Genomic DNA, 14,907 nt, shown 5'->3' with positions numbered 1-14,907 from the left:
TAGACCCTGAACCTTGCTGACCTGCACTGCACACCATGCCGTCGTCCTCGCTTCCTTTCAGCGCGGCAGCGAGATCCGACCGGTGACCGCGCCTCTTCTGCCTTTGACGATGCGCGATCGCAGGGAGGAACTGCCGAGGCGACCCGGCCGTGTCAACGCACGCCGTCGGAAGTTACCGCTAAACCGTCGGAAGTTAAAACGCTACGCCGTCGGAAGTCTGTTGGACGGAACTAAGTCGTCGGAAATTTTAAACTTCCGACGGCTTAGAACAAAACCGTCGGAAGTTTCCCTACTTCCGACGGCCTGGTAAAACCGTCAGAACTTAGCCTGGCAAACGGCAGCTGACGGCCGTCTGTTAACTTCCGACGGTTTTCCGTGGCCGTCGGAAGTTTGAGGCGTTTAACTTCCGACGGCCGCTCAAAAACCGTCGGAAGTTAAGCTTATCCCAGCAAACAGGCCAATTTGAAACCCCAAAACCAACCCCAATTATTATATATAATCAAATTTCATCCACAAACCAACCACAAGCATTATATATAATCAGATTTCATCCACAATTATAATTCACAATCAGAAATTGCACGCAAGTACACAATTCATATATCCACATAAATAAACTTCAGAGGTTCATAATCAAAGTTCACAAACTTTATACAAGTATCATATGGAACAAATTCATAGAACAATAATGTTTCACTTAAGTTTGGCCGCCTCCATCACCTGGTTGAATTGATCCGCCACTTCCAATGAATTGATCCGCCCAATTCGATGTTGGATCAACGTGTGAGTCTCCCGGTGCCGCTAGGTTAGGTGGTGGGGTGTTAAAAGGCTATAAAAGATAAATGGACAAGATTAGTTTAAAAGATAACTAATTGGATAATATTTATTTAGAGTGACCATATTTTGCAATGACTATAAACTAACATTTGAATCGTTGACTATCATACCTGAGGTGAAGCTGATGGCCAACCGGCCTGTGCAAAAAGTGGAGGTACCAGTGGTGGTACTTGTATATTCTGTTGGGTCGCTAGTTGCTGAAAGATCAAATTTGTCAGCAAGAATGTAACTTAACCTAAGTTATAACAATTAAGATTTACCTGCAGTATTGCATTCTGTTGTGCAAGTTGAGCTTGGAACCACTGCTGCTGTAGCTTCTGTTGTCTTACTCTTTCACGCAGCCTTACAACCTCCGTGCTGTCGTCGCCACTACTTGTGCTCCGCCTTGCTGACCGCGACGATCCCGCTCTTTGACGCGATGGCACCTGACTCGAGTCAATGACTTTGTCGAATAATGGATACCTACAAATATTGACCAAATATAGCAAATTCAAAATATGTATTTTCACTTAAATTATAAAATTAGATTGAAATTTAAAGAAATCTAACCGGCCATGAGGTTTTCCACCACCACTACTGTAAACGGCATCAGGATCAATAGGCGCGTTTCTCCAATCATAACCCTCTCCATGGCGAGCAATTATTTGGTCACCATATGCCGCCTTCAAAGAACAAAATCACACAATTACATAAGATTGTTTCATGACAACTCGATAGTGCTAATTTTATAAATTTAGATATACCAGACGCTCTGTAGCCACCTGAGAGCATAACTGATCTGGATTTGTAGGATCACGTCCTCTATGACCTTCGAGGTACACCTGAATATCACTCGGCGCTACACCTGTGCGAACTTCCTATACATACAATAAAAAATTAAAGAAGCATGCATTGATAAATGAAATTAATAGAATTCATTTCAAAGAGTTCACTTACAATGCGTTTGGCCAATCGGAAGTGCCCATCACCTCCGTAGGTGTGATAGGACTCAGTTCCACGATTTCCTCTATTTTTCTGGGAAATGCTTTTGAACTCATCCGTGGTCCAATAGTGATATAAGGCATGATAAGACTCCTCACGTGTGGCCATCCACAGAATCATTTCCTGCACAACAATATTTCGTTGCAAGGTAACAAACAGAATCATACTAATTGCAACTTGCAACAGTTTACCTCACGGTATTGCTCCTCAGTCAAGTAATATTTCCCAGCATCCCGTTTCTTCTCAAATCGTATCCGTTGAGTCCATTCCAGATAAGAAGCAACAATATGAATTCTGGCATAAGAAATCATATCTCTAACTACAATGTGTGCGTTATGGTGGAACACACGTCTGGCATGATCATCATAAGCTCCGTCCTCAGGCAACTCCTCAGGCCACAACTTATCTAGATCATCGATTAAAGGTTGCATCATCACATGAAGTCGTGTTCCAGGATGTTCCGGACCAGGAATTACAAGACACAAGAACATATAATCATATTTCATGCAAAGATGTGGTGGAAGGTTGTACGGAATAGCAAATACCGACCAACAAGAATATGATGATGCAGTCATATTAAAAGGTGAGAAACCATCTGTCGCCAAACCAAGCCGAACATTTCTTGCATCACTAGCAAAATTTGGATCAAAATCATCTAAAGCTTTCCATGCATCAGTATCAGACGGGTGCACCATCAACTCTGGGTTTGCACGCACCCTCTCTTTGTGCCATCTCATGTGCTTAGCAGTATTCTTTGATAAAAACAACCGCTTCAACCGAGGCATAAGAGGCATGTAGCGAAGTTGCTTTTGTGCTATCTCTGTAGTCACCTTTTCACCATCTTTATTTACAACCTCCACGAACCTCGATTCTTGACACTTTCGACACTTCTTCAAATCTATATCATTTTTCCAAAACAGCATACAGTTATTTGGGCAAACATCAATCTTTTTGTAGTCCATACCAAGCCCAGACAACAATTTTCTTGACTGGTAGACATCTTTAGGCATCTTGTGATTTGCCGGAAGTATATCACCAATCAAATTCAATATCATATTGTAACAATTGTGAGATAATGTGAATTTGGACTTAATAGCCATGAGTCGAGTCATGAAAGCAAGGACAGTCACTTTTGTGTGCTCGTGCAACGGCTCTTCTCAAGCTTTAAGGAGCTCGAAAAAATTTTTAGCCTCCGACGTGGGTGGATCCTCAGTCTCGGATGGGAGCTCCATATCTTCCCCTAAATCACGAAGCATCTCATCCATTCTATCATACTATCTATTATCATTACTTAGAACTTGTGGTGATGTCGCCACTTCTAATGGTATTGGGACTTCTGGTGCATTCTGAGGAGGTAAAGCTTCACCGTGATACACCCACACCTCATAGTTAGGCATGAAACCATACTTTATTAGATGTGAGGATAAAACTTTCCTAGTCTGACAATGGCAAATACGACAACGGCTACATGGGCATCTCACATCATTTCTATTCTTTGACATAGCAAAAGTACGCTTAACAAATTCCTCCGTATTAGCTATCCATTTATCAGACAAATTAGGCCAACCTTCGTACATCCATCGTCGATCCTCACCCATACTTTAAGTTAAACAATTGCAAAGTTAGAATACAGTTATCTTGATTAACTATTTAATCTGATAAATTTAAGTATGACCCGGTGGCGGCGCTTACTCTGCTGCTTTCGATTTGTGAGCCAGGTATATTCTATTTGTATAAAAAAAAGGAACCAACACAAAAAAAATGTTCCAACCTCAGCTCGGGGTCTGTCTGGCGGGGGTCGGGCGGCGGCGCGGCGGGAGGCCGAACAGCGGCGCGGCGGGTGGCCGGGGGGCGGTGGGGGCGGCGGCGCGGCGGGGGCGCGGCGGGAGGCCGGGGCGGCGGCTGCGCGGCGGCAGGCCGGGGCCGGGCGGCGGCGGGGCGGGGGCCGGGGCTGCGCAGCACGCGGGGGGCCGGGGCGGCGCAGCGGGAGGCCGGGGCGGCGGCGGGGACGGCGCGGCGCAGCGGCGGGGACGGCGCGGCGGCGGGGACAGCGCGGCGGGGGGCCGGGGCGGCGCAGCGGGAGGCTGGGGAGGCGGCGGCGCGGCGGGGCGAGGGACCGAGGCGGCGGCGGCGCTGCGGTGGGGACGGCGCGGCGCAGCGGGGGGCCGGGGCGGCGCGGCGGCGGGCCGGGGCCGGGCGGCGGGGCGGAGACGGCAGCGCAGCCGGGGGCGGCGGCGCGGCGGGCGGGGCGGGCTGGGCCGGGCGGCGAGGCGGAAACGGAACGAAGTGAAAGCCGCTCGCGAGACGGGGAAAAGAAGAAAACGCGAGCAATAATGGCGTCCACTTAACTTCCGACGGCTACGTCTTTAGCCGTCGGAAGTTACTAAACTTCCGACGGCTTTATCTTTAGCCGTCGGAAGTTTATTTTCTTCCGACGGGACCGTCGAAAGTTTATTTCAGCCGTCGGAAGTTTGCTATTTTCCCGTGGTGTGCCTGCCTTCCAGGCAGGACACGCACATCGTCCGCCTGCCTAGCGTGCATTGACTTGGGTCGTCGTTGGCAAGAGAACATGTAGGGGCATGAGATCATCGAGTTTGCAGCTACACGATCGCTTTGCAAAGATGCTACGAGTATCATCCAGATTTTCGGCTTGCCTTTAACCTGTAACGTCGTTAGGTATGAGCAGTAGCCTGAACACATGGTTGGATATGAGCTGTAGGCCGGCTGTATCCTTTAGCGCACGAGGAGACAACGGGACACGGCGAGCGACGGGGCTCGAGTGCTCCACAAAGACAGGCACGTCCGCATTCCTTGCCGGGGGAGACACAAGAAGGTGCAGCAGCAATAATGCAGGAGAAGAGATAGACACGGGCGACTGCTGACTGCGTGAGGTGATCGGCGCGTCATTCTCCACCGGCGGCGAGGGCGGGGGACGGAGACGGGTGCGCGGCCTTTGCCGTCCCCGCCGTCGAGTCAAGGCTGCTGCGGTGCGGGTGCGGGTGCGGCGCCGCCCAGGTCAACACAACAGTCATACGCCGCCGCACCCGCACGCGTTGACCGGTCGTGCTGACCGCGCCCTACCCGCGGGCTAGCTACCCGGCTCGTCTGACCGTCCGACGGCCGGCGGCGGCGTACGGGAACGCTCCCCCCGCCGCTCTCTTTCCGCCCTCTCTAGACCATTCGGCGACGGCACCTGCCGCGCCTTGTCCCCTATGAGCGACTCTATGAGTAACGGCTGGTCGGCAGGCCGGCGAGGACACCTTATCTGGATAACGAACTGTCTCGTTACCCGCTCCTTTTCGGGGCGGTCGACGATCATCAACAGGCCTGCCATGGCATCTGATTGGCGCCCGGCACGCCACGAGGAATCCGCCGGCCGTCCCGCGCCGCGTTCGGTGCGGGCTGCCTAGCTGGGTCCCTGCTGCCTGTGCAGTGTCTACCGGCCGCACGGCACCGGGCGGCGGCCGGCCTGCCTGCCACGGCGCCAGCCGACGGGCTCGCCTCCGGAAACTTCGCCAAGTGTCGCGTCGCCCAGGGCCCAAACTGCCCGTCGCGCCAGCACCCGCCACGTCTCCGGCCTACCGGCGGCTTTAATTTTCTTTTTATCGGCCGGAATCGGAAGGAACGGGCTCCTTGACCGGCTCGCCGGGGCGCGGAGGCGGCAGGGGGTCAGCGCCTCAGCGCGCGCGCGGGGCGGGGACCGACCGCGTCGTGCCGAGTCAGGGCCGCCTCACCCAGGTTGCTTGCCGTGCGCCAGTCGCGCGGAGGGCTCGGACCGCGTCCGGGAACTTTCCCTGCCGCGCGCGCCACGGCTCCCCACCCCAGTCCAGTCCACCGCCTCCTCCCCCTCCCTTTCCTCTCCCCTTCTCCGACGCGGGCACGGCGCCTATATAAACCCGGCCGCCGGGCGGAGCAGCAAGCACACAACCAAACTGAACACCTGCAAGAGCACAGAGAGAGAGAGAGAGAGAGGTCAAGGAGGGAGTCAGAATTCTCGAGAAGCAAAGGGGCTCGGTCGACGTCTGCGAGAGCTGGTTCGAGTTACCGCTAGCTGCCTGCGACCATGGACAAGATCCTGGCCTTCTCGATCCTGAGCTCCTCCCCGGCCGACATCTCCGCGAGCGGGTTCTCCACCCAGCTGTCGTGGAGGACCCCCTCCGCCGGGAGCCAGAAGCAGCAGCAGCTGCAGCGGCAGGCGGAGCAGGCGCCGAAGCAGCAGGAGGGGAAGGCCGCGGAGCAGCGGGGCCCGCGGCCGGCGGCGGCGGAGAGGAAGGCGCGGTTCGCGCCGGAGTTCGACGGGATCAACTGCTTCGAGTCCATAGTCTCCTCCTGATCCCGGGGGGCTCCGCGGTTTTCCCTTCCTGGTTCAATTTTTCTTGGTTGCTGCTGGGTGAAGCGACGAGTGAGTAATCTGTACAGAGCTGTGTACACCACGCAAGTGAATGGATGACCATACGTTCGTTTGATTCGTTACAAATTCTGATGCGTCCTCGGCTCGCAACCGTGGTTTCATTTCAAGCAAGCAAAGCTTGGAGCCTGAATTTGGGGGCTCCCATGACGTTGACGGCGACACCATGCCTGCTCAAACTTCCTCACGGTCCGGGCTATCCATTTCAACACGGCGGAAACCAGTTACTTAATCGTAGTACTCGCTTGGTCGTAAACAAACCTGTGCCGGCGCGTACACGTTACCTCCCAGCTTTCGAACTCGACGCATCATGTGCCGTCCGATTCCGAACCAGACACCTGGCGAGGTGTCCCGAACAGTTTGGCTTGGGCTCGTCCACCGTTGATATTCCCCCCAACCATGCCAATCCTTTTCTGGATCGTAGTTCTGTGGTTACGAAGCTCATTACACAGAGCAATTCGCATGCTGTTCAGCTTGCGTAGAAATGCCCACTGCAAGTTCAGCGACCCAACGAAAGTAGTCTGGGATCGCTGGCTGCTCCGGAAGGGGACGAACCGTGGCGCACACGATGACACGGGAAGGAAGAACCGACCCGGACACAGGAAACAATCCATCCTTTTTTTTTGAGATTAACAATCCATCTTCTTGCTTGCAAAAAAAAAGGAAAGGAGTGTGGAGATTACGATAAAATAAAATCGTCTCTGTTAATGCATGTACACGTAATACACGTCTGCCTGTACAACCCGTGGTCTCGATCAGCAGCGGATCGCCGAGACAAATAGCAACAATTCAACACACGCACGCACACACACGCGCCGATCGATGGATGATCGATCGGCGAATCACCGTCGCCGCCGTAGGCTGTGCAGCAGCCTCGCAGGACGGCGAAAAGAATGGTCACGCGGCTAATTACCGGCGGCACCTCAACTCCGCGCGCGGGGAGGGAGAGAGCTAGTGCGACACGATGGTCTCGAAGCAGTCGATCCCGTCGAACTCTGGCGCGAACCGCGGGAGCGAGGCCTTGCCGCCGCCGCTGCTGCCGTGGGGGCGCGGCGGCGACCCCGCGGGCTTCTCCTCCCTGTCCCGCTGCTGCTGCTGCTGCGCCTGACCCTGCCCCTGCTCGTCCGCGCCGCCCCGCCACGACAGCCGCGTCCAGCGCCCCCCGGCCCTGGCGGAGATGTCGGCCGGCGACGCGCTGAGGATCGAGAAGGCCAGCAACTTGTCCATGGCGACCGACGAACGGAGGAACCTCGTTTAGCGGTTGCGCTGCTGCCGCTCGGTTCGACGCGCTGGTCGCCTCGGATCTCGCTTTGCTTGCTCAGGTGGGTGGATGGTCGGTTGGTCGACGGAGGGAGGCGAGCGGGGGGCGGGGTTTATATACACCGGCGGAAAGGCATGGCGGGAAGAAAGGCATGGCGGAATTGGGTGGCGGGGTTGCTCCGCCGGATGGGTCCGGAAGATTCGCGCGCCGAGCGGAAGCCGACGGGGCCGGACGAGAGCCTCCGCGACGCCTCCCCCTCTCTCTGGCGCGCTCGAGACGCACGCGGTCGCGCATGTTTTTTCTTTTTCCCTACCTCTCCCCCGCCTTCGCTCCCGCCGCGCCGCCCGCGGCTCCGGCAAGTCCGGCGACCAAAATTAGGCGGGCGAGGGTATCAATCACATGGCCTGGCTGCCAGGCTGGTGCGCGTCTCGCGTCTGAACTGCCTCGACCGGCGCGGGAACGGTGCTTGGTCCGAGTCGGCGGCAGGCGGCTTCGTAGCGTGTCGTGGTCAATACGGGCGTGGGTATTTTATTCGTCACGTTGACTGGGCTGTCAGTGAAACGATCCTGCTGATGTCTGCTTGGTCTACCACCTTCCTCGGCCCAGCTGGGCTGTAAATGTGGGCCCAGTTGGGCTGTTCCTTTCTTTTTTCGGGCTGCTGTGTGGTGTGAGAACGGCCCCCCTCGTGTATCCGGGCTACTGGGCTAGCACCTTGCTCGGCCCAGCTTGGCTCTTCGTTCGCGATTGGAGAGAAGGGCCGAACCGAATTGAACCACGTGCCCCCATCGGTCAGATTGGTCAATCCATCGATCTTTCCCATGTCGTAGAGTTGTCGCTGTGGCAGCCTGCCACAAGTCAGGTGCTCAGGGCGTGCAGCCACAAGTTGGTCAAACGTGTTGAGAAGAGGCAGCGCTGCTGCTGCAGGAGCAGTACCCCTGCAGATGCTCAGAGGAGTTCACTCGACTGAAAATAGCGAGAGACGGAGAGAGAGGGAGCCAGGGAGGGAGGCACAGCTCTGCAAGCTGAAAATAGCAGTCACACGTCACGCCATCAGCAATAGCACCGTGGCACCGAGATTTCTCATTCTTTTGGTTAGATATCTACCGTGCGAACTGTGAAGATAGGATTTGAAGCGGCATCTTTGGGTCTTTTGGTTAGAGACTTCCAAGTATAGGAATCAAGACATGAGAACTTTGGGTATTGCTGAATGAGCGCTCGACAGCGAGATCAGTACTCGGCCATCTGGACTCCGGAATGCAGAGATGAACAAAGCACACAAAAGCGCAAGATTTTTGCATTTTGGTGTCTCGAAAAGCTTGCACATCCGCGCTTGAACTTGCTTGAAATTTGCCCAGGTTGCGAGGAAGATCTAAAGACCTGCTAGGGCTGTCAGTAGACGTCGCCATTTTTGACATCTGAGGCTCATCCACCTTTCACGGTTTCACGAGAGGCCCCAGCCCATTCAAGTCTACACTTGCCAAGACGATGAGAAAACCATGAACCAGTTCATCGCCGACCCGATTTACTGAAGGTGGCTGCCTTACCTTTACATGAACAAGTCGCTGCACCCTGCAGCAGTATTATTCTACTGTCTCAAGTTACTGTTGCCTGAACCGCAGTGCCCATACAGATAGAACAGGCTCTCTCCGTTCCTGCTGCGGGAGGGAACATTTTTGCAGCGGCGTGGGTGCCCACGAGCCTACGATTTTCCTCGTCTGCAAACCCCGGCGTCCTCTCTTCAATCAATGCGCTGCGCTGCTCGTCCTCGGCGTCCATCGCTCCCATCCATTTCTCCCTCCGCGCCTTTCCCTGCTTTCGCCCGGCACCGCGGCCCCACCCTCCCTCGTCCGCTTCGCATACTCTCCTCCTCAGCAACTCGAATCGCTGGCTCGCGGGGCCCGCAGTAACCCGGGCCCAGGCACCAGTCACGCGGCTAGGCTCAGCCGGCGTCTCCCCGCCCCGGAGCGAACGAGACAACTACCTGCAACGCAGGCGATCTCGGCCGTCGATGAACAAGCGTTGAGATCCGAGCGCGCCCGCGCTCTACCCCGGGGCATGGGCCCGCTCCAAAATATCTACGTCGGTGGGCCCGCGTGCCAGACACCCCTCAACAGCGACGCGTGTACGGCCGCGGGCGGGCGCTGGTGGCTTGGCTGCCATTTGAGAGCGGACGGAGGGAGACACGCGGGATCTGGCAGCCGGGCCCCGCCGACAGCGGGGCAATAACGATGCCTCGCGTACTGCTCCCTGCTCCGTCCACGACTAGCCGGGGGGCGCGCGCGCTTTTTACCCGCCGCTTCCGTGGCGGGAGCGGAGTAAAAAAAGAAAAGCTTGGCGTCACCGCTAAACGCAGCGGTTGCCGCTGTTCTGCATGTGCGTGGAGCACTGTGCTCGCTGTTAGAAAATTTGAATCCTTGTTTGGATTGGATGTACCCGGTGTTCAAACTCTTTCTTCTCAAAGCGAGTTGGGTATGATTTTTTTTTAAAGTAGGAGTATCAAAATTGGTGGTGGACTCTGCACATGAAATTTGAATGAGGATTTGATTTTGACCCGACCACAGTTGCAAAAGTGAGCGGAAGCAACAACCCACATTCCAATATTCGACGCAGCCCCACAAGAAACAAGGCAGCACGAATCGCCAGGAAAAAGCTGGGAGCTCCAAGTCCAAAGAGCGAGAGCCCCCCAAGCCGAGAACAGTGCCTCTCTGCCTCCTCTCCACTCACTCTCACTCCCTCTGTCACTCCATGCCTCCATTTCCCCCTTCCTTCCTATAAAGCGTCCCGGTCCCCGGGCCACGAAACCCGCCATAAACCGCCGCTGCCGCCGCCACCAGGCCACCTCGCCCCGCAATGCAGATGCGGCACCTCGGCGTGCTCCTCGTCGCGGCCCTCCTCGCCGCGTCGCCCGCCGTCGCGGCGTGGCGCCCGTGGCCGCCACGCAACGGCACGGCGGCCACGGCGGGGCTGGGCGCGTCCAAGAAGTTCGAGGGGTCGTCGGAGTTCGTGAAGCTGCAGTACCACATGGGCCCCGTCCTGGCGGCGTCCATCACGGTGCACCCGATCTGGTACGGCCCCTGGCCGGCGCCGCAGAAGCGCACCATCCGCGCCTTCCTCCGCTCCCTGGCTCCGCCGCCGGCGGAGGAGGCCCGGATCCCGCGCCCCTCCGTGGCGGCGTGGTGGCGGACCGTGCGGCTGTACGCGGACCAGACCGGCGCCAACGTGTCGGCGGCGGTGTCGCTGGGCGCCGAGAAGTCGGACGCGCGCATGTCCCGCGGCGCGCGGCTGTCGCGGATGGACATCCAGGCGGTGGTCCGCGACGCCGTGGCCGCGCGCACCCGGCCCCTCCCCGTGGACGCCGGCGGCGTGTATCTCGTGCTCACCTCGCCGGAGGTGCTGGTGGAGGACTTCTGCGGGCAGGTCTGCGGCTTCCACTACTTCACCTTCCCGTCCGTGGTGGGGTACACGCTCCCGTACGCGTGGGTGGGCAACTCGGCGCGGCGGTGCCCGGAGGTGTGCGCGTACCCGTTCGCCATCCCGGCGTACGTGCCGGGGCGGAGGCCCGAGTCGCCGCCCAACGCCGACGTCGGCGTGGACGGGATGGTGAGCGTCATCGCGCACGAGCTGGCGGAGCTGGCGTCCAACCCGCTGGCCAACGCGTGGTACGCGGGCACGGACCCGTCGTTCCCGACGGAGATCGCCGACCTCTGCGAGGGCATCTACGGCACAGGCGGCGGCGGCGCGTACACGGGGCAGCTGCTGACGGACGCGCGGTCCGGCGCGGCGTACAACGTGAACGGCGCCGGCGGGCGCAGGTTCCTGGTGCAGTGGGTGTGGAACCCCGTGCTCAGCTACTGCTCCGGCCCCAACGCGCTCGACCAGTAGCTGGAGTCGCTTCCAAGGATCGATGGTCTGCTTGCCGATGCATCCATCGTCGTCTAGTACGTAGTAGTGTTCTGTCTCCATGGATTCGGTTTCCTCTCTCGGGAGAATCCATGGAATGCTTTTGTATAGAGTTCGTCAGTGGAGTGTGAGCTGAAGGAAGGTGGCGAGCCGCGAGCAGGAAGGCGTGTTCGAGGAAACTTTTGAAACTTGGGATTTTATTTAACTTTTGCGCTTTTCATTTGGCCTTGGTTCGTTTGAATTTGGGTTGGTTTTCAACTTTTCATGGAGAGCTGGGGGCATAACTATCAGAGTTACAACATACAACAAGCATTTCTGTACTGGAAGATAATTGCGCACAGTAGCAGCACCATAGGCTCATGGCTTTTGCATCAGAGACTCTTCAGAGTGGTTGGCTAACTGCATGCAGGACACCGCAAACAATGCCCCTGTACTGCAGAAAGGCCGTGCGGTTAACACTTGCACACAGCACACAGGCCATTGCCACCAATCACGGAATCATGTTGAGATGCTCGGGTACTGACTACTGAGCGAGGCAATGGCCCGTGAGCAGAGAAAGAGCAGGTTGGCCATGGCGTGCGATGCATCAGTAACAGTGGTCGTGGTACTCTCCGGCGCAATGATTCCCGGTAAAGAGCCAGGGGTGATTTGTTGGGTAGTGACGGCACTAGGCTTTCAGCTAGGCGTCCTTGTGCTTGTGGCTGTGTGCAGGGCAGGGCGGTGATCAGGCAGGGCAAGACGAAGACTATTGCGGCCGCGTCCATTCATGGCCGCCCGTGCCCGTGTCACCCGGCGTCGGATTGCTCCTGCTCGCGCACACCGTTCACCGGGGTACTACACGCCAGGACCAGTGTAACGCAGGCAGCAATGCTGTGCTCGCAGGACTCTTCAGAAGCTGGCTGGCTTCAGTGGTTTGGATGAATTTTCACCCTGCATGTCTGCTTGGATTGGAATCTTCAGAAGTTTGGCCATACGAAGGAAAAAGGATGCTAAGCAAGAAAGCTCCTGTCGGGCAAACTTGCTCAAAAAATGTAGGTTCTTTTTTTTAATGGAAAAAATGCAGGTTCTTGTACATGTGCCATCCAGCAGCCATGATGCAATCGCAATCCCGATCCCGTTCGGTGCTCGGTTCGGCGTGCCCGGCGATAGCGACGGCGGACGAAAGCGAGCATTGATTCGACTAGCTAATAACCGAACCAAACATTGTAGCTAGCTTTGATTACACGAAGCGCATCTGAAAGAGTTTCGTTAAGACTTGTGATTGGTTTGGTTTATTGTGGTTCGAGTGAACTCATACTACATGCATGGCGAGCAAAGTTGAATCCTGCTGGTTTTGGTCATGCGAGCCTGGCAAATTCAGCGCATCAGGATTCGTTTGGTTCTGACGATAAAAGTTGTGGAGACAAGTTCGCATGAAATTTGCGAGACGCGCTGGCCTGTATGCCCCAGGACACGAACCAAACACACACCCCTTTGCCCTGCCCAGTTGGTTTTTTTTAGACCCTTGCCCAGCTGGGTTGTTGGCTTGTTGCAGTGATTATTGAACTGAGTAGTGAGGAGTAGAGTTCACTGACAATTTCACCACGTGATGGTGATGACGTGAAAGCTTAACGGGGGAGACGCACAGCGTCGCATGTAACGCTGCAGGCTGTGAGCTTGTGATTGTTCAAGCACACAAGGGGGCATTTTTATATAGCGGCCGGCACTGTATGCTCCACACGGTTGCCTCCTGGTGTCACACCAACATACGTATGCTCTATATGCATCCCCAGGCAGCCATCTGATCTACAAGTCCTCCTACTCCCCACATTGCTCTCTCGGTTTCCATGGTTTGGCTTCCTAGTCGCATTGCTTCAGTGAGCGGAAAGATTTCTCACATTCCATTCTGTTTCTACGGAGCAAAAGATTTCTGCATGTTTTTCAAGAGTTGAGATGCTTCGTGTGTAAACCGTGAGCAGAATGCTTCAGCACATCAGTGTGCGATTTACTAGGAGAAATATACAACGCACTTCAGATAATCCGTATATGAATGGATATGAACGTATATAATCAAAAGAGGCTGCAGGCGCGACACATCATCTTCCAAATTAAAGATGCTGCCTACCCGTGCCACCCTGAAAAAGGAATTGATTGGTTTCTGACGGGCCTGTGCGCGATCGGGAAGCCTGGCAGTGAAATTCACGAAGCGCACTGACTTGCGCGCCCCGGACCACGAACCAAATAAACACGCCCCGTGCCCGGGGTTGTTGCGGTGATTATTGAACGGAGTAAAGTGACAGTACTTCTAGGATCACTAGGAGTAGATCAGTCGATTCTAGTCATTAACTTGAATAAATAGTAAATGATTTACATCTGAGGTAGGTCATGGTGGTGACGGTGAAGTCGGTGAGTCAGCGATGCGGTGGCCGGCAAGTCGGAGTAAATGTAGCAGTGGAGACGTCAGCAAAGTTGAGGGCGACGCTATGGGCGGGTTTCCCTCGCTTAAGCGTTTCTCTAGATCGGTGGAGCTAGAATTCTAGGGGCACAGCAGAGCGATGGACTTAGGATGACGTGCCCAGTGTGCCCTCTTTAGTTTTATAGCATAGCGCTGCACGAAAGGAGCTCACAGCCAATCCACGGCTAGCACGCCCCCGATCAGGGCACCTGAAAAGCGGAGGACCGACCCGGAGAACACTTCCAATGTAAACATAAAGTTCATTGCCAATTGCACCCCTACGTTCGATCGGTGTACCACCACGAGACGTGGCAGCTAGCAGGGGCGGCAGTGTCGCGTGCAACTTTGCAGGTTGTGATCGGTCGGCCACGAGCCAAGGGGCGGCCAGCCATACATATACAGAGCAGGACTGCATGCTTCGCAGTTCGCACCATCGCCTGGATAGACGAAATGGTCACACTAACATACATATATACACCCCCTGCATCGCATCCTCTGTTCTCGATTAGTGAAGAAGCGAAGCCATGGAAACCGAGAGCCAGCAATGAATGTATCGCTCGCTGCACGCCCACAACGCAACCTTGGGATTAGGAGGTTTCGGGAACCGGCCGCGATCTGAGGTAGACTACATGGTTTTGCCGGTGCCATCCAACTATGGCCATTTCCAACACTGAAAATTTTGCGCGTTTTACGCGCCCTATCATAACCGTGATGATCTCAACAATTAAAGTTAGAATAGAAAGAGTAGAACTGAATAATATCAAATGACTCACCAATGTATTTACAAGTACTTCGTAGCATAGTGTAGGTGTTGGCATATCTTATATCTCGTGATATCAAGTACACGTATATAAATATTGTCTACTGATAATCTGAATGAAAAATTATAGAATGACAACACCAGCTACATCTTGTGCTGCTTGTGCTTGCTACCATCATGAAGTGACCTTGCTGGTTCCAAAGATCCAAACATAAGCTTAGAGCTAAATCAATAAATCTCGCATCACATTTTCTTAACCAATCATATTCAGATTCAATAGACAGCTAGAGACGTAGATGGTTGGGCAGAAAACATAACCGAGTAAA

General features: G+C 55.2%; 3 protein-coding genes across 3 annotated transcripts; 2 read left to right on the top strand and 1 right to left on the bottom strand.

The window, feature by feature from the left end:
• The first annotated feature begins 5,526 nt into the window (after window positions 1-5,526).
• Window positions 5,527-6,295, top strand: LOC112891003. Its single transcript, XM_025957895.1, has one exon. It carries the CDS (start codon window positions 5,882-5,884, stop codon window positions 6,149-6,151), a length of 270 nt encoding a protein of 89 aa, XP_025813680.1. The 5' UTR covers window positions 5,527-5,881; the 3' UTR covers window positions 6,152-6,295.
• Window positions 6,296-6,905: 610 nt separating this feature from the next.
• LOC112891002 lies at window positions 6,906-8,031 on the bottom strand. Its single transcript, XM_025957893.1, has one exon. It carries the CDS (start codon window positions 7,451-7,453, stop codon window positions 7,178-7,180), a length of 276 nt encoding a protein of 91 aa, XP_025813678.1. The 5' UTR covers window positions 7,454-8,031; the 3' UTR covers window positions 6,906-7,177.
• A 2,178-nt stretch (window positions 8,032-10,209) lies between these two features.
• On the top strand, window positions 10,210-11,758 carry LOC112889779 (protein EXORDIUM-like 3). The gene has a single exon (XM_025956548.1). It carries the CDS (start codon window positions 10,338-10,340, stop codon window positions 11,367-11,369), a length of 1,032 nt encoding a protein of 343 aa, XP_025812333.1. The 5' UTR covers window positions 10,210-10,337; the 3' UTR covers window positions 11,370-11,758.
• Window positions 11,759-14,907: the final 3,149 nt, after the last annotated feature.

The sequence above is a fragment of the Panicum hallii genome, chromosome 4 (assembly GCF_002211085.1).
Source record: "Panicum hallii strain FIL2 chromosome 4, PHallii_v3.1, whole genome shotgun sequence".
Classification (NCBI taxonomy): domain Eukaryota; kingdom Viridiplantae; phylum Streptophyta; class Magnoliopsida; order Poales; family Poaceae; genus Panicum; species Panicum hallii.
The sequence above is the reverse complement of the archived record's forward strand: the minus strand, read 5'-3'. Positions and strand labels throughout refer to the sequence as shown.